The 26,314-nt window shown below is 57.4% G+C and overlaps 1 protein-coding gene across 1 annotated transcript; it reads right to left on the bottom strand.

Moving 5' to 3' along the window:
• Positions 1-1,081: 1,081 nt before the first annotated feature.
• Positions 1,082-23,774, bottom strand: PPM1F (protein phosphatase, Mg2+/Mn2+ dependent 1F). Its single transcript, XM_047760349.1, has 8 exons — positions 23,708-23,774; positions 18,486-18,728; positions 13,717-13,856; positions 10,080-10,288; positions 9,515-9,703; positions 7,356-7,499; positions 5,471-5,564; positions 1,082-4,452 (listed from the first exon to the last, which is right to left on the bottom strand). Exons 2-8 carry the CDS (start codon positions 18,680-18,682, stop codon positions 4,115-4,117), a joined length of 1,311 nt encoding a protein of 436 aa, XP_047616305.1. The 5' UTR covers positions 18,683-18,728; positions 23,708-23,774; the 3' UTR covers positions 1,082-4,114.
• Positions 23,775-26,314: the final 2,540 nt, after the last annotated feature.

Here is a 26,314-nt window from a genome sequence, read left to right as displayed (position 1 = left end):
CACCTGTTGGGCATGAGATCCAGCCCCACTGCCTGCTCCCACCTTCCCCCTGGGCAGACTCTGTGTCCTCAGCTTTGGCCTCTGGGTGTAGGTTTGTCCCCAGCTGCAGCCCCCACCGCAGCTGCTGTCCTGCTGGCCTGGTCCTGGTCCAGGTCTGGCAGATGAATGAAGCCCAGCTGCCCCGGGGGCCTTGCAGCCCCATCCCCCAGGCAGGGTGGCTCCTGGTTCCCAGCCCTGTGACTGTGGGGGCGGGGTGTGGGTGCCACCATCTGGCTGCAGAGTTGATTCAGACACGTGAAGCAGCTCATCAGGGAGCAATTAAGACAGCATATACTTAAGGATGCGGGAGCTCAGGGAGGTGGGGGGCGCAGGGGAAACAGATGGGTGAGTAGGTGTGGCCCATTGGGAGCCCCCCCCTCCATCATGGTAACAAGGTGGAGACGGATGAAGCTGCCTCCCTTGCTAAGTGGTCTCAGGGAAGGAGACCACTGCCCAGGCTGCCTGGGGTGGGAGGGGCACTGAAAGGCCCACTGTGGGCAAGGAGGTGTGGGAAGGCTGGCATCCAGGGTAGGAGTAGGAGCGGCAGGGACGCCATCCTGGCAAGCTGGCCGAACCACCCCGAAAGCACAAGTACTAGCTCCTGCTCCACCTGGGGAGTTCAGGCAGCATTGGAGGCTCAGCAGTAGATGTGTGGGGGCTGTTTTCACCTTCCCTGGAGCTCAGCCCTCCTGGGAGCTGCTGAACTGTGGTCTCCCTTTGCCCTACTCCCCTCACCAGGTACAATGGGGGAGTGTCTCCATCCTCAGATCCCCTAGGCCCTGGAGGACTCCTGCGGGCTCCCAGGGGGCCTGACCCCCCTCCCACCACCCTTGGAGAGGCTCGAAGGGAACAGGCCCTCCTGCTTCTGGTGAGCCTAGAACCCAGAGATGGAGCCAGGTTGGCTAGTGGGCCAGAGAGCCGGTAGGCAGGTCTCTCTTGAATCCATCTGCTCCCTTGGCAAGACTGGCAGATGGTCCCCCAGCAGCTACCACACACACCCTGGATGCCAGGGGACCAAAGAAGAGAAGGCAGGACTCAGTGGTGGGTTTGGACTTGTGGTTTATTGACACCTTGGCCCCAGGCACTTGTCCCTCAGAAGTGGAAACAGCCACCCCGCCTGGAAACAAGTGCCTCTTGCACAGAACACTTCCAGGAAGCCCACTGAGACGTGCACAGATAATGCCTTGAAAGGCTGGAGGTGCTCTGGTAAAGCTGTGGAGCCTCGGCCCTGGGGCCGCAGCCAGAATCAAACTCAAAGCTCAATTTGCACAGGTTTCCATGTGGCTTGAATGGGGGCCAGGCCCAGGGGTGGGCTACGTGCCCGCCCTGGGGATACTGCTGAGGTGCCCAGGACACCCAAGTCCACAGTGGACTTCCAGCCACAGGAGAAGGGGCAAGGCAGGGCTGCATGCTGGCCCAGGGAGGGCAGGGGTCTTCGGAAGCCGATCTAGCACACCAGAGGGTTTGGGGTTCTCCTGTGGGGCCTCCCCCACCCCACTGCTCTTCCTCCCAAAACACCCATTTCCTAATCCTGGATGCTGAAGCTGGGCTGGGTGAAGTTTGCCCCTTGGATTTCAGCAGGTTGGGGGCTTGACACTGGAGGGCTGGCACCTGGTGCCCTCCCTGGGCCTCCCCAATCCCTGCCAACTGGGATCAGCCCCACTTGTACCAGCAGGGCCACAGGACTCCGGCTTTGTATCCCATATAAAGCAGGCACTGGCATTAGGAGCTTGATTCTTTCCCAGCCCACTTCATGTTAAGAATAGTCACTAATAACCCTTAATCATCTCACCCTGCTGCAGGGGAGGGGCCCTTGGCACTGCACTGGCAGCACCTCCCCAGCAGGCCCGGCTGGCCTCGAGGCCCGGAGATTCCAGAAATCCAGGCGTTGCTGCAGACTCAGTGCCACTGTGTCCCGCAGAGAGGACACTGAGGTCCAGGGAGGCACAAAGACAATGACTATGACAAAGCTAGGGCTTGGAAGGGTTTCCAGACCAGGCTGAAGGTGCCCAGTTGGGAGGAAGAGGGCCTCTGTGCCCAGGTTTGGCACAATCCAGCCCCCTGTGGAGGGAGGACAGCGTTTCCTTGCTCCTGGGCTGCGAGGGGACCTCTGGCCCCCAGAAGGCAGGGCCTTCAGGTTAAATGGAGCAAATCTCTGAACTGCTGTGACCACATTAAAGCTGCTTTTTAAACAGAGCTCTGGAGCGAGGCACTGACCACAGCTGGGAGTGGAAATGCTAAGGCTGCAGGTGGCGTCCCCACCCCCAAGGTCTCCCTCCCCTCTTGCTGGACAGTGGACTGGCCTCAGGAGAGGCTCTCACACTGCCCCTACCCTGGTGCCCTGGCTGACGCCAGGGGCTCCCTGCACAGCTCATCCAGGCCCACTGCTGGGAGTGGACTATGGTCGCCCCCATGGGGCCCCACAGCCATTGGCACTAAGCTTCCTCCCCCTGCCCAGTCCCACAAGCCCCCAAGGGGCATCCCTGAAGCCTCACTAAGCCACCTGCTGACCTTCCTAGACCTGCCACCAGAGACCCCTTTCCCCAGGGGTCCAGGCCTGCAATTTCAAGTCCACACATAATCATATCTGCCCCACTGGACATGAGCAAACCTGTGTCACTGCGTCCTGAGGCCTCTGAGCTTCACAGGCAGGTGGGCTGCAGGCAGAGCAAGGCAGCAGAGGCTGCCACCCTCAGGGCCGATGGAGGGGCTGCAGCAGGCGGGCAGCTCAGGCTTCCGGTGGCACCACCACCTCCTCCAAATGCAGCCAGAGACCCACAGGCTGCCTCTGCCTTGCAGAGCCCCTTACGCGTACTTGCAGGTGAAACCAATTCAGTGACCAATAGGCAAGACCTTCTGGAATATTCCACACAGCAGCAAGGACCCGCTTGATCACGGAGCTTAGTCCCTCAGCCTGGGGTCCAGTCAGAGATGTGAGTGGTAGGGCTGAGACGGGTGGGGAGGCAAGCAGGGCTGCGGCCACCTGATTCCGGCCCTGCAGTCCAGCCCAGACCACTTGGCCCAGCTCTCACTCTCATTGGCACATCACAAAGGCAGAAAGAACTCTTGTAGGAAGAATTCTGGCCAAAATCCTGCCACTATGACAAAATAAATCCTGCTTTTGTAACAACTTAAACATGCTATCAGAATCGGTCACAGGCCTGGCAGTTGCAGCCTTGCCTAAAGCTGTTTAAGGCACTTGAATGGCTTATTGACACCACCTGGAAAAGTGTTTGTTTAAATCCTGACTTGGGAAAAAAAATTCAGTAATACTGAAAAAGACACTTCTCAAAAAAAAAAAAAAATCAATACTTAAGTTTTCTAAAGAATAAAATAAATGCTGAGCTCTATTCAAGTTACATGACACAATAGGTCCTCTTGGCACTGACATAACAAGGACAGAACCTGAAATACTGCTTCTGAATTAGACTTTTCCCTGGAAAAAAAAAAAAAGACCACAAACAAGACACACTCGTCTTTGTCTGAACATCCCCTCCCTGGTGCACCATGGGCAACAGGGACCAGGGAAGTCACTGATGCATGGGCACTGCTGACAGGACCCCTCCCTTGCCCAGGAGGCCCCCCCTCACATACTTTGGGAAGCCACCTGCCTTGGCCAGGACCCACCAGGCACCAGGACCCGCCAGGCACATCTGTCCATATATGCCTCCCAGTCACCCGCAGTGAGGGGTGGGTGAGAAATCTTTGCTGGGTGCCCAGGGTGCCTGAAAATGTCTGTGGTTCCTGGTTCTGCCTGAGTGTCCCCCAGGTAGCGTCCTGCTGCTCTGTGCACATGCCAGGTGTCTTTGGTCTGGTCCCATCCCTGCCTGATGGGGCACAAAGCCTGTCTACTTGCTGGGCCCCATCCCATTCTGGGGCTTCCTTTGGAGATCCTGCCATCCCACCGCCTGCCGTGAGCAGGGCGTGCCACCCTCGGCAGTCACCAGGATGGCCAACGCAAGCAGGGGACAGAGAGGCACATGGGGGAACGTGCTTGGGTGGTGGTGCCTGCCCACCTCCTGCCAGGTCCTAAGGCATCTGAGGTGGGAATCACAGGGTGGGGAGCCTGGACCTCCTAGCTTCTGGGGGCAGCTGGGGTCTCTGGCTCAGAGAGGCCCGCCCCCTGGGCCCCACCCTCCAGTAGGTCTCGGGGGTCCCTGAGGAAGACCACCATAACCGTGATGTTGTCGTGGGAGCCCCGCTCTCGGGCTGCAGCCACCAGCTCCTCGGCCACGCGCTGCCCACTGCCCTGCTGCCCGACCAGGTGGCTCTGCACAAGGCCAGCCACCTCCTGGTGAGGGACCACATCAAAGAAGCCATCGCAGGCCAACAGCAGGTAGTCCTCGGAGCCCGTCAGCTCCCGCGAGGCTGCGTCCGCCTCCCCAGACACGTAGGGCTTCTGGAAGACGTCCCCTGGGGATGGAGAGAGTTGTGAGGGCCGCACCCCTGCTGCTCCCCCAGGCCTGGGGCTCCCTTCCGCCACCCCGCCTCCAGTGCCTGGCTCAATGGGGCAAGGACACAGGGTGAAAAGGTTTCGTGCAGGGCCAAGTGCTCCAAAGGGACAAGGCAGGGCAACATGGCAGATTCACTGACTCCCAAGGGCAGGGTCAGAACCCAGCAAGGCCAGGTCAGCCCCCTGTAACAGCTGTCTTGCTTCGGAGGGGACCACAGGCTGAGGACACTGTCTGCTCTGTGGCCCTGACCACCCACGCCAGTCCCCCAGGCTCTCCTCCACATCTAATGGGCACCTCGACAGAGTTCCAGACACTGTCTCCCGCCCACCTGCTCCCATCTCCCCACCACCCAGCCCGGTTCCCCGAGGACTCTTGCCCCAATGCCACCCTCTGCTTCTCTTCTGCTCAGGCCTCACCCAAGAGCTCCCCACCAGTCCCCGCCCCGACTGTGGCCCCGAGTCACGCAGCTGCCCAGCAGTCCCCTCTTTTTTGAAGAGCTGGGCCCCTCCCAGCCTCCACACCCCTCCACCCCAGTGCCCAGTGGCAAGGAAGGCCCAGAACACTTCAAGAGGCTGGGAGGGGCCACACTTCAGGGGTGGTGGGGAGGGAATGATTTCTCAGCACCAGGAGGGAGGTCTGCGTCCCAGACTGAGGATGGGGAGGGGGGTACTGCTGTTTGTACTCATTTTTTAAGATAGAAAAAAAGTCACCAGCATGAAAGGGGGGTAGGGGAGAATAAGCCTCACTTACAGACTAGTTAAACACACGGTCACTGGCTTAGGGTTTCCTCCTAGACCTCTCTGGGGAGCTGTTCTAACAAATGTAATGCACCCTGCAATCACTTGTGTGGGATGCAAGTCCCCAGGGCGCCTGCACCTGCCTGGGCTACACTCGCCAGAGCCCTTCACAGGCTGACCGACCAGCAGGTGACGCTGCTGCCCCACAGCACTTGGGAGCCGGGCCCCTCGTCTCCTTACCAATGGCTCTGGAGACGGCCAGCGTCCCATTGACTCTCCAGCAATCTACGTGTGACACGAAGCCGCCCAGCGCCTCGATGCGGTCCTTCTCGTCCTGTGGAGACAGCCAGGGTGGGCTGGGGCTTGAAGGCAGGTGCCCGTGGTGCTGCCTGAGGAGAGATGCACTGGCTTCCGAGGCAGTGCTGGTGAGGCTGCGAGAAGATATGACTGACCCAAAGGTCCCAAAGACGCATGACCTTGGCAGGAACGACTAAGCAGGTTACTGCACACACAGACAGGGGCCCATCCCTGAGCAGCGATTCGGGTCCAGGAAATGCTCACGGCCGAAAAAAGACCTAGAGCCTTGCTCAGGTCAGATATGGGTTCCCAGTTGCCTCATCAGTCACACGGGGATGCTGTCCCTCATAGGACCAAGTGTGTGGTTCCTGTGGCCACTTGGCAGGGCTGGATGAAAACGAAACCAGGCCCAGAATGGCCTGGAACCAGGTCCTTGTCCTTCTCACCCCACCCCCACCCCCACAAGGGCACTGTCCAGCTCCACAAAAGTGTTCCAGGCCTAAGAGGACAGGACAGGAGTTCCCAAGGTGGCACAGTGGAGATGAATCCAACTAGGAACCAGGAGGTTGCGGGTTCCGATTCCTCGATCAGGGGGTTAAGGATCTAGTGTTGCTGTGAGCTGTGGTGTAGGCTGACAACTGAAGTTCCAATTCAAACCCTAGCCTGGGAACCTCCAGGATGCCGCCCTTAAAAAAAAAAAAAAAAAAAAAAAGGACAGGAAAGAGGCTGGGTCCAGCCACGAGTTCTAAAAACCACTTAGGTCTCCTAAATTGCCCTGAAGAAGAAGTTTCCCAGATGTCAAGTGCCCCTGCCCTCCCCTGTGGCTCCCACCTGTCACCTTGCCCAGTCCAAGACTGGGCATCCTGGGCCTTGGGGTGCCCCATTTTCACCTCAGCTGTCCTTCCCCCTCATCTTCCCCACCTGCCTGAGACAGCTGCCCCAAGGCCAAGCTGGGACTGGTGGCCCCATTGGTTCCTAGCAGCAGCCAGTCCCATGTTTCTGCTCACCTCCCAGCCCCTCTGGCCTAAGGCCTGGCTCACCTGTGCGCTGCCCAGGTAGTCAGCTGGGCCTTCCATGACCCCCACTGTGTGTGCTCCTGCTCCACCCTACTTCTGACGGTGCGCCCGGCCTCCTGCCACACCCTCCCCCCTGCACAACTCTGGGCTCCGGGAGCAGCTGCCTGCAGGCCCACATCCCCAGCCCTGCCCTTCTACATGGGGTCCCACCAGCCCCTCCAGGGCCCACACTCATAGGAATATCCCACCTCAAGCTCCCCAGCCCCCAGACTAAAGGCAGCGCCATCCTCTTAGCTGCCCAAAGCCTCTTCCCCATCCCCCAAGCCTGGACTCTTTCTTCTATGTCCCTCCGCAGCGGCCTCTGTGACGCAGCCCTCGGCTTGCCCTCAGCTGGTCTGATCATTCCAAAGGCTTCTGGGTTCCTTACAAAAAGTGCCTCCTGCCACAGAAGCAGCCGTGATCTCAGTGGTAGGTCCTGGCTGAACTGTTCTCTCCTGGACTCTAGCACAGGCCTGCTGGGCCTACACCTGCCTCCTTCCTGTTCGTTTCTGCAGCTCCCAGCCCCAAGCCTGGTCCCTTCCAGCTCCAACTCAGCGTCACCTCCTCCTCCACAGCCCAGGTGGGACCCTGCAGGTAAAGCTCTCCCCGCAGCACTAGTCACTGTGACAGGAAGGGCTCAACTGGGATTCCTGGCTGCTAACACCCCAAGCTTTAGGGGACTCCCAGCCACTCGAGTCAGGCGGGTGCCCTCTGTCTGGAGGCATGCCAGGTATCTCCTGGGAAGATGGCCCCAGCCCATCCGAAGCCCTTACCTGTCGCTCAGGTCTGTGTGGATCCATCAGCTTCACCACCTGCCCCTGCTGCACCAGGAGTACCTGGGAGTCCCCGAGCCAGGCAACGTGCAGGGTGCTCCCGGCAATGAGTGCACACACCCCTGTGGTGCCGCTCTGCAGCCGCTGTGGGGAGAGGAGGCATGTGGGTGAGGTCAGAGAGGCCACTGCGCCACACACCCACGCCAGCCAGCCAGACTACCCCGAAACAGCGCTCATGGGAAACAGGAACAGACTGAAGTGCCAGGGCCATGCTGTATGAAAGGGGTGTTTACGAAAAGTCGGCAAACGCAGACTCTGCTATCTGTGGTGTCAGATAGCAGTGGGTGTCTGGGGAACAGGGGGTGGGCAGGGATGAAAAAGGACAGACGAAACCTTCGAGTGATGAAGTCTGTTACCATGGTGAGAGTGCAGACGTGCCAAAGCCACCACCTTGGACGAGTGGAGTCTGTCCTGTGCCAATTATATCTCAGCAAAGGTACTTTTAGATGATCATACCTAAGCTAAACACCTGCCTCAGGGAACCCTTTCTCAACTCCAAGAAGCAAGCCTGAGCTCCAGGTGACAGTGGCCAGGAGGGCGCGACTCCCACCTCATGTGTTCAGATGCAAAGTCCTGCCCTGGCGACTTTGGTAAGGCCTGTGCCCCCCTGTCCCCCATGCCTTTTCTGAGCTCAGCAGCCTGCAGGGTGGGGGTGGGGGGAGATGGTAAATACTGTTACTGCTTCTTTTACTGTGTGTACGTGTGTTTGTTTTGGCCACACCTGTAGCATGTGGAAGTTCCTGGGCTAGGAACCCACACCATAGCAGTGACAGCACCGAATCCTTAACTCTTAGGCCACCAGGGAACTCCGGATGTGTTTTTACACGTTGAAGGTTGGTGGCAAGCCTGTATTAAGCAAGTTTACTGGTGCCATTTTTTTTTTTTTTGTCTTTTTGCCTTTTGAGGGCCGCTCCTGTGGCATATGGAGGTTCCCAGGCTAGGGGTCTAATCGGAGCTATAGCTGCTGGCCTATGCCAGAGCCACAGCAACGCGGGATCCGAGCCGTGTCTGCAACCTACACCACAGCTCACGGCAACGCCGGATCCTTAACCCACTGAGCAAGGCCAGGGATGGAACCCGCAACCTCATGGTTCCTAGTCAGATTCGTTAACCACTGAGCCACAACGGGAACTCCACTGGTGCCATTTTTCCAACAGCATTTGCTCTCTTCCTGTCTCTGTGCCACATTTTGGTAGTTCTTGTGACGTTTCACTTTTATCATACCTGTCATGGTAATCTGTGGTCAGTGATCGTTGATGTTACTCCCGCAGAAAGTCCCTACTTCGTTGAAGGCTCAGATGATGGCTAGAGTTTTTTTTTAGCAATAAGGTAATTTTAAGGTACGTACATTGTCTTAGACGTGATACTGTTGCACACTTAGATGATAGTGTAAACACAGCTTTCGTGTTCACTGGGAAACCAAAAGATTCATGTTACTCACTTTATCTGATACTCACGTTATTGAGGAACCAATAACGTTGTGGAACCAAATTTTCAAGACCTGAGGTCTGCCTGTACTGGTCCTGTGATTTGTGTTCTGTATCTTCTGATGTTAGACAAATGGAGGACCTTATGACTCCTGACAGGAGTGCCCCTCCCAGGGCTAATTCCATCTTTTGGGGTTGTACCTCTCCTGCACAAGCCAGTGGGGCCCACATCCTCTGTGACCTCCTTGGTCCCCCACCAGGCCAGTGTGTCCCCTGGACTGGATGGCTGGGGACTACCCCTGTAGCCCAGAACCTGCCAGGCTTATTCAAACCATCTGATCCGAAGCTTGCTGTGGTGCCTGCCTGCCTCGCCCAGGCCTTCCTACAGAGGCCACAGTGAAGGCCTGGGGCCATGCCGTCCCCTCTCCACTAGATCTCCTGACCTGACCTGGTGCTTCCCGTGTGGCCCTGTATGGTATGGTGTCTCCTCCTGAGCACTGTGTATAATAAACACCTCTTTCTAAGCCGGTGCCTCCATCTCTATCATCCTACTGTACCTGACTGAGACAAAATCCTGAGCGCATTTGAAAACAGGCTGTGCCTCCCCACGAGGGCTGCATACCCTCTGCTGGTGCACGGGCAGTCTCACAGAAACCACCGGCTGGTCCTCACCTCCCTCTTGGCTTTCCGGAGGAACATCTCATCGGTGCAACGGAAGGCTGCTCGGAGAGCCGCTGCAGGGTCTGTGGGCAGCTCCGGCTGGCGGGCAGCATTGGCATGCACATGCACACTTGCATACCTCGCGGCGTCCACCCCACCATGCCCGTCAAACACGGCAAAGTAGGCGCGGTCCACAGAGTCCTGGAGGGGAGGCACAGTGTGGGTCATGGCCCTGCCCAGCAGAGGGTCACATCAGGGGGTAGAGCTGGGTGCTGAATGGGGCAGGGTTTGGACAGCACGGCCTCTACCACCAGACAGGCTGGGCTGTCTGGGGAAGGATGACCCTTGGGAGCCTTGGTCTCTACTTTGGGCCCAGCTGCCAGGAGTGTAGGAAGAGGTAACAGGCATCAGGTGGCTCCCAGTGGGGCCAGGGGCTGCCCAGGTCCAGGGGTGCTGGACAAACTGGCTCCCAGTGGCAGCTGTGGATGTCTCTCCCGCTTGGTGCCCAGGGTCCCTCCGCAGGCTCCCAGGCTGTCCTGACTGAGGCAGAGACCTTCTCCACTGGCTGTATACTCACTGACAGGCCAAAGAGCTGGTTGAAGGCAGGGAGACACACGTGTCGGTCCTCCATCCTGCGGCGGGCATTGCGGACGGCGTGGACAGAAACCAGCCACGGCAGCTGCAGAACCTGGGCCTCCACAGGCTCGTGCTCCTGCACCTGCTGCTGGCTGCACACTTCCCACAGCTGGTTGAAGAGGCTCCGCGCCAGGCCTGCAGCGTCCAGCACTGAGGGGGGATGGAGGGCAGTTAGGGAAGTGCTCCCCCTGCCCTCTGAAGCTCCCCAGCCAGTGCAGCCTAAGAACCCATGCCATCCTGTGCCATCAGCATGAGTGGCTGGTGTGGCAACACACACCAGGATCCCCCATCCCATGGCCACTCCTCAGAGCCCATCCCAAGGAAAGAGCCAGAAATGCAAAGATACCTTGAGAACAAGTACAGAGTCACTTGTGATTGTGGCATACTTAGAAATAATACATGTCTGACAACAGAGTAAATTATGGTCTGGTCTCCTGATGAAGAATTCAGCTGCATTAAAAATTATTTTTGTGGTGTTTCCACTGTGGGGCAACAGGATCGGTGGTGTCTCTGGAGTGCTGATATGCAGGTTCAATCCAGGCCTGGCACAGTGGGTTAAGGATCCAGTGTTGCCTCAGCTTCAGTTTAGGTCAAGACTGTGGCTCAGATTTGATCCCTGGCCCAGGAACTCCATATGCCGCAGAGCAGGCAAAAATGAAAAAAAGAAAAAGATTTTTGCAACTAAACACAGAATTGCCATTCAGCCCAGCAATTGCACCCAGGGCTCATAGATCAGAGAAATGAAGACTGATTCACATCGCGACCTGTGCTGGGAGGTCCCAGCAGTGTGATAGCTGCGAGCTGGAATGGGCCCAGGTGTCTGTCCATAGGGGAAGGACAAACCCCCAGACACAGAACCCTGCCTGGTGCTCAGTGGAAGGGGCAGGGGCTACAGACACAGAGTCCTGGGGGGTGCCAACCCCGAAATCACACTGTGTAGGCCACTGAGATGCATCCTTGCAACAAGGTTATAGAGACAGACATGGTGGTTGACAGGGATGAAGGTGGGGGTGTTGGCGTGGCCAGAAAAATAACACATCCATCCTTGTGGGATAAACTATGTCTAGATCACGTTGTGATAATTCAGTACAGTTTTGTACTGCTTCTAATGAGACTAAAACGGAAGTGATGGTGAGCAGTCCCAGCCTGCTCTCTCTCCGGCTCTGTTTCTCTCACTCTTAGCCTCCCAATCTCTGTCTTTGTCTGTCTCTCTCCGTCTCACAAATCAGTGGCTCTAAGGGAGGCTGGAAGCCATGCTTTGAACATACCCAAGCACCTGTACAGAGGCCACATGCCACGTGGGGCACTGAGGTCTCCTGCCAGGGGCCAAGTGATGGACTGTCTCGGAAGTGGGACCCCTGCCCCACTGGCTTTTGTCTGACTATGGCCTCACGAGGGACCTGGGGCCCAAACCACCAGCTCTGCCGCCACCAAATTCCAGACCCACAGAAACTGTGGGATAATAAATGTTTATTGTTTAGAGCCACTAAACTTGGGGGCAATTTGTTATGCAGCAACAGGGAATACTCACCCCCCACAACATGAATTTTTAAAGGAAAACCCCAAAACCTACCCATACCTAGCTTCTAAAGAAAAGACGGACAAGAAACAGGTCCAAAGGGACCCCAGGCGCTGTGCCAGGGACACCCAGTGCACTTCTTGCATAACCCGAGGAGATGGCTGCCTAGGTGCCTGCAGAGGGGCTCCAGGGCGGGTGGCTGGAAACAGACTGGGAGTGGAGTGGGGCCAGTGGCTGCAAGAGAGGGGAGCATGGGGCCAGGGAGGCACCGACAGTCTGTGGGTAGGAGCCCACGGGAGATGAGTCTGAGGGAGTCCATGGAGCAAGGTGGGTGCCTCGAATGCACCACTGCCATCACGCTCAGGACACAAGGGACATTCAGGTGTCTGGGAGACTGGGGACTGGCAGGGCTGCCAGGGGGCTGTGGGTGCAGGAAGGCTCAGATCACGAGCACAGGTCCATGTGCAAGGCTCCGTGTTGTCAGAAAGTCCTGTCCAGCTGGGTAGCACAGTGACGCTTCTTCTTTCCACCCCAAGCCCCCACCCCCAGGCTCTGTACATGTCAGGCTGACACCCGGGAGTGTCAGAGGTGGGGTAGCAGAGGCATTGGTCATTCTCTGCTCAGGCCCTGTTGCTACTTCTGCTGACGTGTGCAAACTGGACCCTGGGCTCCAGTAAGGGCAGTTCCCAGTAAGGATGACAAGCAGTGGGTGCTCAGACTCCAGATGTACCTCAGAGGAGCTGCTGGCTGGTGGGGGAGGCCACACAGCTGCCTCAGTCACACCCCTGCCCTGGGTGGTAAGTCTCAAAGCAGTCTGTCTCTTGCAAGGCACAAGGCCAATTTCGCAAGAGGCAGACTGCGTTCCACTCCCATGACAGTGCAGAGCTGACAAGGGCAGCGGGCCCAGGCCTGCTGGGTGGGCAGAGCCCTGGAGTGTCCCGCCTCCCCAGCGGGAGCCCTGAGGCCCAGGCAGGGTGTCAGCTGCACAGCTCCTTCCCACCAGCAGGTGGCGATGACGGCCCGGCGGACGCCTGCAGGCTTTTGCAAAGGACAAAGGCTGGCTGTAGCAGGAATGCGGGGGCTGGGATGGAACACAGTGGGCGGCAGCTGGGGAAGGGGGCAGGGGTTGAGCCAGTATTCCTCCATCCCCCCAAATCTGCCTTCCATGAAACATCACTCACGTCTCAATTAAAGAAGACAGCAAAGTAACACAGTTGCACAGGAAATGGCAACGGAGGGGAAATCTGTGAGCCCCCTCCCGCGCCCCCTGTCTACAGGGGCTGGACCCCCAGGACCCACCCTGCTTCCCTGCATCCTCACTGGCCTGAGGCACCTCCTCTGGGCAGCAATGGAGATACTGGGCCCCTGCTCCAGGCTGGGTCTGCACCACACTCCACCTGGGCCCACACACAGGCCCTCGCTCTCCACGGTTCTGATCTGACATTTGGGTAAAATACAGTTGGAAGGAACTACTAGGAAAGTGACAGGAGGGCTTGAAAAATGAGGGCCCTGCCTGATTACGAGGCTCACTCCTGTCCTGGGCTCCTCCAGTCACTGACCACTGTCCCAGGAACAGGACGCATGCCTCTGTGGTGCCTCTCCAGGCTCTCAGGGACCCCCAGCCTCCACCTGACAGGGTCCCAACTTGGATCAGCTGAGACACGCCCTGAGCTCTGCATGTTCTATGACTGGACACTGACACTGCCCCCAGGAAGCAGCTCTCACGTCACCATCCACACATCGCCCTCTGGGGCAGAGAAGTGGGTGCCCAGAGGGCTCCTCTGTGTGAACTGGGACAAGGATGTGTCTCCTGGGCTGTTGTGAAGCTCAGGGTCAGGGCTGTAGTGCCCAACAAACAGAATCCACGCTTGTCCCCGCATCTGCACTCTGTCACCCTGTCCTGAGCACAGGTGCCCAGTGCTACCCATGACCACCCATCAGCCAGCAAAACAGGAAAGGGGGGCCAGGTGAGCCCTGATGCTCCCCTGTGGCCTGGCCCCCGACTGGCTGGTGAATTTACCACCCACTAAGCCCGGGGCCCCCAAGAGGGAAAACTCACAGGTCACGGGGGCCTTCTCCTCCTCATCACCATCCTCATCCTCCTGCTTCAGCAACTTCCTAAACTCAGAAAGGTCCATCTGTAGCAGCCGGGAAACAGCCTCATGGGCCAGACTTGCCGCAAGCAATGGTGGAGCGTTCCTAGGGGTGCGAGCCGGGAGTGAGAGGCTGCTCCTTGGCAGATGCCAGCACCCAAGGCCTGCACCATGCTCCAGGTAGGCACCACGGGCCCCTTTTCACTCAGGGTGGCCCTTCCGGAGATCACAGTGACTGCTCACTCCCCATGTATGGCCACGACCAGCAGGTCAGCCTCTGGTCCTCAAGCGGGGTCGGGGCTGGTTGGATGTGACACCATTTATGGGTCCCTTGCTGCACCAAACATGTGCTGGGGCAACTGGTGGGAAGGGGCTGTCACAGACATGTGGGCTGTGTCTGCTGGCCTTGGTGGCCAGGCTAAACAGTCCCATGTCCAGCCTCATGATAGCTCCTGGACACCAAAGCCAGCTGGAGACCCCTGGGGGTCGAGGAGTCTTTTGGTTGAACTTCATCTCCCAAGTTTATAAGTCTCAGTTCTAACACCGGGTGCCTCAGAATGTGGCCTCATTTGGAAACAGGGTTGCTGCAGACGCAACCAGCTAAAATGAGGTCATGCTGGAGAAGGGCGGGCCCTACTCCAGTCACATTGGTGTCCTCATCTGTGAAGAAGGCAAAGATTGGTATGAGGATTCTACAGCAGAGGGCTGCCAGCCACCCCTAGAGGGCACCCGCCCAGTTGCCAGGATCCGGAGCTGCTATGTTCCTGTGAGTTGGGCTGCCCAGCCTGCAGTGCTGCCCCAGGAAAGCAGCCTGGGGAGTATGGGGCCCGCAGGCTGGGTCTGAAAGGCCAGGCTGAGTGTGCAGCCCATGGGGCCCAGATGGTGAAGGGGGCCCTGGGGAGGCCACCATCAGGACAACAGGGGCCACAACCTCTGTGTGGCTTGAGGAGGGACAGGACATGATCCCACTGTGGTTTTTAGACCTCTCTGGCCTTGCCTTGGGGGGTAGACTCAAGGGTAAACGCCAGGCTTGGCAGTGGACGGGACAGGACAGAGCAGGGGTTGGGCAGGGGACCAGGCAGGTGTGTAGTGAGCCTCAGGTTCCACTGAGGTTGAGAAGCTTGGGACCAGGGCACCTGCGGTCTGGCTGGAGGGGTCGGCGAGGCTGGAAGTGGGGTGACCCTGGGGATGCCCGGGGCCCAGACGTGGCTGGGTGCTTTGATGGTCAGCACAGGCAGGAGTGGGACAGCAAATAAGGGCAAAGGAACCCTCCCCTGGCAGGATCCCCCTCAACCCCCAGCAAGTCTGCGGGTGGAGACACAGGCAGATGGGAAGTACTCCCAGCTGCCTGCCCAGCCCCTGGCCTCAGGAACTGTCTCCTACCACCAAGCCGCACTGCTGCCCCTAGGATGCATCGGGGCCTGTCCCTGAGGGCTGGGCTAAGTCCAGGGCAGCTAGTGGCTGTGCTGGGCTGACACCAGCCTCCCTGAAGAGCAAGGACCCCCAAGAGCCAGGTGGGGGGGGGGCGGTCACATCCCTCCAGCATACAGGCTGTGCCTACAGATGCTCTAGGGATCAGTTGGGATGAACCTGTCATTTTTTAAAATGAATGACTCAGGGAAGAAGCCCCTGGAACTGCCTTTGAAAAACAACCAGTCAAGACACAGAGGAGTGAGTTCCTCTGTCATGTGGGGATTTCCTGCCAGCCAAGGGGCTTTCCTTTTTCTTCTGGCTCCCAGTGAGGGGCGAGGCCTGGCTGCTTCCTGCAGGGAGGCAGCTTCCAGCATGTGGAATGAACAATGCCTGGCTGTGGGCCACGGCGTGGCTTCCTGGCCACCCCTCCCGCCTCAGCCAGGGGTTCTGACAGGTGCCCAGGCTCCTAAAGATGCCAGTGATGCCCTGGTGAGTGGGAAGGTAGGTGAGGCTTGGGCACCTGAGTAACGCTGTCGCCCCGGACACCTCGGGTTTCCAAGGAGCCTGCAGTATAGCAGCAAAGGTGAGACACACATCAGCAGTGACAGTGTCAGGGACGCACTGCTTGGGGACCTGAGATGTGGCCACCAGTGGGGAGGACAGGAAGTAAGTCACTGCAGCCCTACACTGGGTGATCTGACTTCTGGACAGTCTCATACAGGATTCCACTCACAATCTGAAACCCCTCTCAGACCAACATGCCCTGGGCTGAGGTCTAAGAGCCTGCATGCAAGCTTCTGGGACACCCATGTGGGACCCCCATATGTCACAAGTGTGCAGACAATACGTGACATGTGTGAACATTTGTCCGCATAGGAAAGAAATACTGGGAAGAACTAAACTAATGGAAAATATACCTATTCAAATGGCCAGAAAACATGAAACTTTAAAACATTATGGTTTTTTTGGAGTTCCCATTGTGGTGTGGTGGAAATAAACTGACTAGTACCCATGAGGCTGCGGGTTCAATCCCTGGCCTCACTCAGTGGGTTAAGGATCCGGAGTTACCATGAGCTGTGGTGTAGGTCGCAGACATGGCTCAGATCTGCGTCGCTGTGGCTGTGGTGTAGGCTGGCAGCTACAGCTCCGATTTGACCCCTAACCTGGGAACCTCCATATGTATGGGTGTAGCCCTAAAAAGAAAAAAAAAAAATATGGTGTAGGTCACAGACTTGGCTCAGATCTGATGTTGTTGGGGCTGTGGTGAAGGCCGGCATCTAGAGCTCCAATTTGACCCTTAGCTGGGAACTTCCATATGGCTGGGCGCAGCTCTAAAAAGACAAAAAAAAAAAAAGAAAGAAAAGAAAATTTTTTTTCTTTTTTTTTGGCCCTGCTAGTGGCATGAGAAAATTCCCAGGCCAGGATCAAACCAGCATCATAGCAATGACATCAAATCCTTAAATGCTAGGCCACCAGGAAACTCCTAAAATGTTACATTTTAAGATGCTTTAAGGTGGACTGGGGGGGCGGCTACGGGGACAGTGGGAGGCCCCCTGCATGGCCCCTGCCAGCCTCAGGCTCTGGGGCTGTGACCCCTGGCCTCTTCCATCACTGATGATCTCAATCCTGCTGTCATCTGCTAGTTAAAGGAAGCTCATTCAACACCTGCCCCCAAGGCCTGCCAACCCCACTCCCCTCTCACCCGCCTGCTGCCTGGCCCTCCAGGGGTCCCACCCCACCCTGAGTAAGACCTAGTCTTCCAACATCTAGCCTGAGACCTCCCCCCACTTCCCGCCCTCCCTCCTAACTGAACTCACTCCATGAGGCCCTGCATAGGCCCTCAGACTGACCTGATTTCTCCAGTTCAGGCACCAGCCCAGGCAGGAGTCTGGTCATGGCTCCCACCTCCCCTGCTGTGAAACCAGCCCCCTCCCCCTAGCACGGCCCTTCTCCCAAACCCGAGACCTGGCTGATCACATCAGTGCCCCTCCCCCGGGGCTCTGCTGTTACCCAGGCCACTCTGTGCCTCGACCCCCAGCCTGCTTCTGCTCTGCCCTGAGGGCATGTCATCCCTGGCCCCGCCGGGCACCACACCTGCCCAGTAGCTGCTGGGGGTTCAGACCCTCCATGTCCCTTCTGTCCACTGAGGTGCCTGCTGGGCACCCAGCCCTTCCTCTTCTGTGCTTCTGCCCCTCATTTCTCCCACATCCAGCACCCTGACGCCTGACTTCACCTCCTCAGGCCCCAGGTCTGTTTGCTCCAATCTGCTTTATGCTACCTGCCTCGAAAGCAAAGCCAAGCCACCAGCATCACCCTCCACACATAGCATGCCCGAGGGACATGGTCACCAGCACCTCTTCCTGGGCTGTGTGGACATGGCCCTGGAGCAGCCCTGTGGCCCTCATGCTCCCAGTGCTGCTGACAGTGATTTGGCCTCGAGCTCCACCAAGCAGGACCTCTCGGGAGGCAGCTGACCCGCCATGAAGGAAATGCACTTGGGGACATGAAAACACCAGCGCAGGGGCCAGGGTGTGTCCTGGCATTAGGGGTGTTGCAGTGACCAGGGAGGGTGGGCACAGCCCCTGAGGAGGGTCAAGGTTCACACTGAGGCCACTTGGCCCACCAGCCCTCACTGCAATGAGCAGTGCACAGCTCATGGCAGCGCACAGATCTCCATCTCCCCCCAAAACCCGCTAAGCTGGTTGTGCTCCTCTCCGAACCTTGTCTTCACGGCCTCTGAAATGGGAATGGTGCCATCTCTCAGTGTGGTGGCCAGGGGACAGTGTGGCCTGTGTGCTGGGCACATGGCCTGGCTCTGTCCTGCCACAACTGCAAGGCCTTGGGCCAGTCTCTTTGCTTAGCTGCCTCTGCTCCCTGTGTGAGACGGGACAGAAACGGGACCTATTGCTTCATGCCTATCATGGATTGAACTGTGCCTCCTGAAAAGATGTGCTGAAGCCCTGACTCAGGGGCTCAGAATGTGACCTTCTATGGAATTAGGGTCTTGGCAGGTGTAAGATGAGGTCATGTAGGAGCAAGGCAGGCCCCTAATCCAACAGGTATCCTTACAAGAAGGGACGAGACATAGACAGATGAGGTAGACGTCGTGTGACAACGCAGCCCCTGACTTCCGGCCCCCAGGACCATGAGGTGGGGCATTTCTGTTGTTCTAAGGCACCTGGGCTGTGGTGCTTTGTCATGGAGATGCCTTCACCTGTCAAGGGACTTCCACGTGGAACGGACTCATCATGAGAAGGCATGGGGACCAGGCGGCCAAGTTCTATGCCCGCCTCCCCGCCACATCCTGGACCACACGGCTCACCTGCTGCCCAGGAAGCCCATCGCCAGCTCGGCCATCTCGCCCTCCACCTCCTCCTGGCTTAGCACCATGCCTGGGACCTTCCATGGCAAAGGGCTGTTTGGACTCAGCGGGGCTGGGAAGTCGTGGAGGAACGCGTCCAGGAAGCTGGGGATCTCCTCTGCCGTCTGGCTGTCCTGCTGTGAGGCTCCCGAGGCCATGGCCAGAGCATCACGGGGGCTGCAGCCAGGCTGGTAGGTCTTCACTCTGGTAGGGATGTGGGGGGAGGAATGTGAGCATCAGCAGGAACACGGATAGTCATTGCCCTTGCCTTGCAGCACTGAGTGCTGAGAGCTGAGTGCTCACTGGCTCCAGCTTCCTTTAACACCGCCATCATCCTGGCACACAGTTCTGGGGCCCACATGGGAGGGACAACCCTAGGTGACCCAAAGGTCAGAGAGGCAGCTTCAGGAGAAGAGCCGGGAGAGATGTCCTGGAGGGGGGAAGGCGCATTCTGGGCAGACGACCCCTGCGGCCAGAGGTTGGCAGGAGGGAGACCCAGGGCCAAGCCAGGTGGACATACCCCATCAAGGGGCTCAACCTGACCTGGGGCCTGAGCAGCAGGATATGAAGAAGTGATGCTGTTGGGCCTGGGAGCCTGGAAGCTGTGCCCAGAGGAGAGAAGGGACACGTGTTGGGATAGTGGCAGGGCCACCATGCAGAGGGCATCACAGGCAGGCAGGAAGCAGAAGGTTGGCTCAGAAAGGTTGCAGCGTCTGGGATGTGGTCAAGCCTTTTAAGTCCTTTCAGGAGGAGCCTCAGGCCTTCTGAGGCTGAAAAGGCTTGACCATGTCCCCATACACTGTCCTGGGCTCCAAATGGGTTGGAGTCTGGAGCATGCAGGCGGCTCGGCGCCCCTTGAAGAACAGAACCACTGACAGGTCTTCTGGAAGAATAAAGACAGAACACAGGAGGGCAGGCGCAGGGGCGAAGGGAGAGAGGAAGCAAGATGTGTGTCCGCAGGGGATCTGGAGCGCAGAGGGTGGAGGGTGAAGAGAGGTGAACTCAACACACAAACCCTCTCTCTCTGTCAGAGACAGGAATCGGGGGTTAACTTTTTGAAGCAGAGACACACGAACAACTCAGAAGCCGGGCACCTGTGATGGAAGGTTCTGGGGCCAGGATCACACTGTCACCCCTCCTGTCCAAGCACAACACAGCCTGGGCTGCAGAAAGCAAACGGGGAGACAGATGAAGGACATAAAGAACAAGCAGGTGAGAGCAGGATGCATGCTGCCTTGTAACCACAAGGGTAAGACTGTGAGCAGGAGACAGGGCCAGGCCAGCCCATGGGGGTGGTGAGGGCCACCGGGTAGGAGGTGGCCAGGCCAGGCCCAGGACAGCCTGAGCCAATGAAAAACAAGAGGAAGGTGGCGTGAATTTCCCAACAAACTCAGTGGCCCCAGGGCAGAAAAAGAGGCTAAGCTGCCTCTTCTGCTGGCTAACTGCTCTAACATGGGGCTCAGCAGAGAAATGTGAGTAATAAGGAGCTGCTGCCTGGGGCTCCCCTGCAATTGAATCCAGAAACAAATACTTGAGGTGCTGAAATCCCTGGCAGGCCAAAGCATGCTCCCTAAAGGAGGGGTCAGAATCAAAGGGGGAAGGCCCTGCTCACTGACCTCACGGGTCCGGAACTAAAGTGCGGAGTTCAAGAGCCTTCAACGCAACCTCACTGCTGGTGCTGGCAGAGGGGGTTTGGTGCGGGGAATGCAGGAAGCCCTTGCTTCCTGGCCTTGGGATGCTGTTCCCTGGGCCTTGACCCCCCCCCCCCAGCCGCCCCCAGCAGCAACCGGATCTTAGTCTCTGCTATGCGCCTGTGCCCCCCACCCCATGCCCAGGTGTGACTCAAGGCCTGGACCAGCCCTTCCTGTGCTGGATAGGTGGGCATCACCAGGACCCAGCAGGCTTGTTTCTACATCACCTGGCAGAGCCAAGGCCCAGGAAATGAGCCAGGACATGGCTTTCCTTCTCTGGGGCCAGCTGACATAAGGGACTTCCTTCCTTGCCCATCCATTTCTCAACACATTCCCAGATTTGAGGTAAACATCAAACTGATGTGAGCCTGGAGTCTATTTGAGCCTGGATTCTAGTTGCTTCTGGGCCTCTCTCTGGGCAGGAAGAGGACATTCCTGCCCAAAGAGGGGCCCAGAAACAGCCCTGGGTAGGGAGCATAGGGGCAGGGCTGTGGCCCATCCAAGGAGCTGGTCTCAGGATGGTGGCCAGCAGGCAGGTGGCACAACAGGGGCAGGTGGTGGGAAGGATGCAGCAGGGCTGGGCCTGGTGTGGGGTCCTGACTGGGGCAGTTGCTCCCCCCCCCCACCCCCCGCGCGCATGAGGACCTGGGGTGGGCGTGGGAGGGACACCTCTGCCACCTGCTTGACCAGTATAGCCAGGTCCTCCAGCTCCTGAAAAGATGCCCCTCCACACTGCTCATCTGCCGGCGGCCTGGTGGGAGTAGCGGTGCTGCCAATACCCACCACCTTGAGCTGCTTCCTCTACCACCTTCTCACCTCCCCATACCCATGAAATCACCCTCACCTTACCTCAGAGCTGCAGCAAAAGGACCTGGTCATCTGCTGAGAGGCCCCTGGTAGGGTCAGGCCAGTGGGACTGTGGAGCCCAGCTCCCACCTGAATAGAACCCCACCACCCTCTCAATCGCTCCCAGATCCCCTCCTTTGTTTCCTTGCTCCCTGCCCTCCACCCCTGGCCTCTGCAGACATCATCATACCCTGGGGACAGCTGGCTTCTACAGCACTCTCGCCTGCACCTGACTCGGGGAAGTCCATTTTTCTTGTTCTCTTCCATTTAAGACCTTTATTTTCCTCTAGTTTACCCCCCCTTTTTTTTTGGCTTTTGAGGGCCACACTTGTGGCATATGGAGGTTCCCAGGCTAGGGGTCTAATCAGAGCTACAGCTGCTGGCCTACACCACAGCCACAGCAACGCAGGATCCTTAACCCACTGAGCAAGGCCAGGGATAGAACACACAACTTCATGGTTCCTAGTTGGATTCGTTAATCACCGAGCCACGTCAGGAACTCCTAGTTTACCCATTTTGACTTAGAAGCTCAACTAAGGCCCATTCGCACAACTGCCTTTTTCTAGTCATTAGGACAAGATACTTGTTAAGTCCTACTTGCCTTGAGAACAGAGAGAAGGGAGAAGCTTGATACTTAGGAAAGGTAACCGCATCACTATTACAAAAGTATTGTAATCGTTGTTTTAAAATTTTCTACAAGTGGAGAGTTCCCATAGTGGCTCAGTGGTAACCAACCCGACTAGGATCCATGAGGACGTGGGTTTGATCCTTGGCCTCGTTCAGTGCGTTAAGCATTCGGCATTACTGTGAGCTGTGGTGTAGGTCACAGACGTGGCTTGGATCCCATGTTGCTGTGGCTGTGGTGTAGGCTGGCAGCTGTAGTTCTGATTTGACCCCTAACCTGGGAAGTTCCAGATGCCTTGGGTGCGGCCCTAAAAACCAAAAAAGTTTGGTTAGGGTCTGCGATCCCTAACCAACCTCATGGAAACTAGCGGAATTGTTTCTGCTGCTCGAACTCCGTTCTACCCATTTTTTTTTTTTTTTTTTAAGGGCCACACCAGGCTAGGGCTTGAATCAGAGCTACAGCTGCCGGCCTACACACAGCCGCAGTAACGCAGGATCCGAGAGCCACGTACATGACCTACACTTTAGGTTACAGCAATCCCGGATCCTTGCCCCACTGAGTGAGGCCAGGGATTGTACCACATCCTCATGCATACTAGTCCGATTCATTTCCACTGCACCACAATGGGAACTTCCCTTTCTACCCATTTTTAATTGTACAGTTCTGCTGCTTTAAGCACATTCACACTGCTGTGCACCCACCACTTTTTACGGGCTTGCCTTCTCACAAGATTATAAACTCCCCCAACGCCCTACCCAGTCCCTCAGGTGTCACAGGGCTTCTGTGCGGCTCCTGGCAAGTGTGACAGCAGAGGGAAGGCATAAGTTCCCTCCCAACACCCCTAGATGGTGGTGTAGCCTGGAGCCCAGCCCCTCGAAAGAGGAAGCTAAAACTCCAGTGAACATGGTGGGAGCAGACAGGTCTCAAGGACAGGGCTGGCTTGAGGCGATAACACAAAGGAATTCTAGGAATGAAGCTGCCTGAAGGTTTGCAAAGTGGTACCATCCTGTTTACCTCTCACCACTAGGCTGAGTACAGTTTTACTGAACCACTCCTGCAGATGAAGAAACAGGCTCAGGAAGGGTCAGCAGCCCAATGAAGGCCACACAGGCAGGAAATGGCAAAGCTGGAATGAGGTGGGGTCTTTCCATGCCTTTGTCACTTCCAGTTGCAGGAGGAAGGGTGAAATGTGACAATGGCCGGAAATGGCATAAAAGCCAGAAGTGAGCCTTGCATTCTATCTCCCACGGTGGGAGCACAGCTCATCCACAGAAACTGCCCCAGGAAACGTCACCAGGACCTGTGTCACTCAGGACAAGTGTCCAGCTGAGTGGAAGCCTTCAAGAAGGAGCCCATTCACCAGGGATTAGGCCCCACTGTTAGGCCCTGCACTCAAATCCCTCCAATCAGGTGCCATTTCTCCCCGATACAGAGAGGTTAAGAGGCTTGCCTGAAGCCACACAGCTGCAGTGGTGGAGCCATGGCCTCCCTGCCTGAGGTTCTATCTTAGCCTGTCTGGCTAGAGCTTAAATACACTTAGGGGAGGGCCCTGTCTGGCTAGAGCTTAAATACACTTAGGGGAGGGCCGGGGCCGGGGCTGCAGTAGGGCCAGGGTGCAGAGGCTCCTGGGGTAGGCGTCAGGGCTGTGGCCGCGCCAGATGCTCCAGGAGGTGGGGAGCAGAGGGGCCGGACCCGGGCAAGAGGGGAGGCACGTGACCCCTTCGCACTCCATCCCGCTTTACCGTCCTGGGTCCCCTGCCCCGGCTCGGTCACAACCCCGCGGGCCTGACGCCCAGACTCTGCCCCCCGGCGTTCAGCCCCCATGCTCGCCTGGGGCTCCCCAGCCCCGCAGCCGCCCCCGCTCTGCAGCTCCCACTCGGCCCCCAACCCCTCGGGGTCCCCATATCGGCCTCTCCAGCCCCCGACACCGTCCCTGGCGCCCCCGCCGTAGCACCCCCCTGGCGCCATCTGCCCCGCTTCCGCGCCCCGGGCCGCCGCACCCAAGCCCCCGTGGGCCTCACCTGCCACTCGGCCACCCGGCGCCCAGCGAGCAGCTCCTTTCCAGCCCCGCCCACTTCCCGTCCAGCAGCCACGGGCACCGCGCAGGCGCAGTTGGTCCTGGGCGGGAGAGGCGGGGGCCGGCCTCTGCTGCCTCCTGGTGGCCGCGCGGCGGCCCAGCCTGGAGACTGAGCTCACGCTGCGCCTGCTTGCCGACTTCCTGGCTTCTGCCTCCGCGCTCAGCGGCCAGAGTCCGGCACGTCTTTAACCTGCGGTGGCCGGGTAGATGGAGGAAAGCGCCCAGAAATTAGGCAACTTGCGCAGTTAACAGCCGGTTAGCCTCAGAGCAGGGTTGCGAGACCACGCTGCCGGGGGCTGATGCTTTCAGAGACCGTTAACTTCCTTTTGCTGTTAGGACGATTGCTACAGACGCACATATTTAATATCTATAGGTCTGGAGGGCAGAAGTCCAGTGGGTCTCAGTGGGTCAAGTTCAAGGGTCAGCAGGATGCCTTCTTTTTTGGAGGCTCTGGGCAGAATCCCTTCTCCCATCTTTACAGCTCCTAACTGCCCCCCTTCTTGGCTTACCGCCCCTTCCCCCTTCCAAGCCAGGAACGAAAAGACCCTTGCGATGGTATTGGGCCGCCCACATAGCCCAGGATAATCTTCCTATTTTAAAGTCCGATTAGCAACCTTAATTTTACCTGCGGCCCTGATTCCTATTCACCACATAATCTAACATCAGCACAGTTCCAGGGACAAGAACCTTGGGAGCCATTTTCCTGCCATCCTAGAAATGTATAAAAATATATATTTTTTTGTTTTTTTTTTGTCTTTTTGCCTTTTCTTGGGCCGCTTCCGTGGCATATGGAGGTTCCCAGGCTAGGGGTTGAATCGGAGCTGTAGCCGCCGGCCTACGCCAGAGCCACAGCAACGCGGGATCCGAACCGCGTCTGCAACCTACACCACAGCTCACGGCAACGCCGGATCATTAAAACACTGAGCAAGGGCAGGGACCGAACCCGCAACCTCATGGTTCCTAGTCGGATTCGTTAACCACTGCGCCACGACAGGAACTCCTATAAAAATATTTTAAGGCTGGAAGAGATAAATGAACTTTTAGGTCAAAGAAGATGTTTTAATACATGTTAATATATTCATCTTTGTATCAGTGCAGTTGTAAAGCATAATTTTTATTTTTGTCTTTTTGTCTTTTTTAGTGCTGCACCCACAGCATATGGAGGTTCCCAGGCTAGGGGTCTAACCAGAGCTGTTGCTGCCAGCCTATGCCGGAGTCACAGCAATGCCAGATCCGAGCCATGTCTGCAACCTACACCACAGCTCATGGCAATGCCGGATCCTTAACCCACTGAGTCAGGCCAGGGACCAAACCCAAGACCTCACGGTTCCTTGTCGGACTCATCTCTGCTTCGCCAGAACGGGAACTCTGGAACTCCGTAAAGCGTGATTTAAATTTTCTAAGAGAGCTGGGGCCCTGCCCCCCCTGGCATCCGGGCCCACCCATGCACTGCCTGTCCTTCCCAGGAACTAAGGTCTCGGAATGTTTCACTAACAGGGTTTTGGAAGACTAGCAGTTGGTGGATTTGAAAGGACATCTGGGGTGGAGTTTGGGGCGGGTCTGGCAGGCAGGGGTGTCTGGGCAGAGAAAGCAGGGTGGAGGGGGTACTCTGGCTGGTCGCATTCTTTTGTCTTTTTAGGGCTGCACTCAAAGCGTATGGAAGTTCCTGGGCCAGGGGTTAAATCAGAGCTGCATCTGCTGGTCTACACCACAGCCACAGCAACATGGGATCCAAGCCACATCTGTGACCTATACCGCAAACCATGGCAATGTCAGATCCTTAGGATCCTTAACCCACTGAGTGAGGCCAGGGATCAAACCTGCATCCTCATGGATACTAGTCAGGTTCATAATCCACTGAGTCACAACAGGAACTCCTCATCCCATTATCTTGCTCATTCCTTCCTAGATCCCTTGATCCCTGTGTGCTGACTCCAAAGAGGCCACTTGTGACCTTGAATACATTCCTCAGCTCCCCTGTGCTTAGCTTCCTTACTGGAAAAAATGGGAACAATAGCAACAAAATTACCTCCTAGGGTTGTGGTGAGACCCTGCCTCAGCATTTCTCAAACTGTGCCTGGGACCACCTGTGGGGAGGAAGTTTGAGAACCACAGTGCTGGCCAGTTGGTCATAAGGCAGGACCTCCCACATGTGAAACCCCTGAATACTGATGTAACCTGCGGGGCCCACCTTACTCTCTGGAGTACTGATTCCCTGAGGCTGGGAGCTGGCAGGAGGTGGCCCAAGGACACGGTGGTGGTGGATGGTGGTATGGCTCCTATCCGCCTCTCCCATCTCTGTTCCATCAGCTCTCAGGAGAGCAGCCTCCCCACATCACCCAGCCCACCCAGCCTGAGTCCCAGCCTCAGGTGTGAGTGAATCTCTGACCAAGACGGGGAGCCCACCTGTGGGCAGCAGGTCTCTGATCTGCCCCTGGCACAGGCTTGGAGAGGCAGTGGAGCCTGGGCAGGGGGGGAAGTCCTCATGTGTGGTGGGCATGTAGTGGCTCAATGTGGGTGCCCCTGGGGGGAGCGGAGATAGGATGAGGAC

This window comes from Phacochoerus africanus, chromosome 15 (assembly GCF_016906955.1).
Source record: "Phacochoerus africanus isolate WHEZ1 chromosome 15, ROS_Pafr_v1, whole genome shotgun sequence".
Lineage (NCBI taxonomy): Eukaryota > Metazoa > Chordata > Mammalia > Artiodactyla > Suidae > Phacochoerus > Phacochoerus africanus.
The sequence above is the reverse complement of the archived record's forward strand: the minus strand, read 5'-3'. Positions and strand labels throughout refer to the sequence as shown.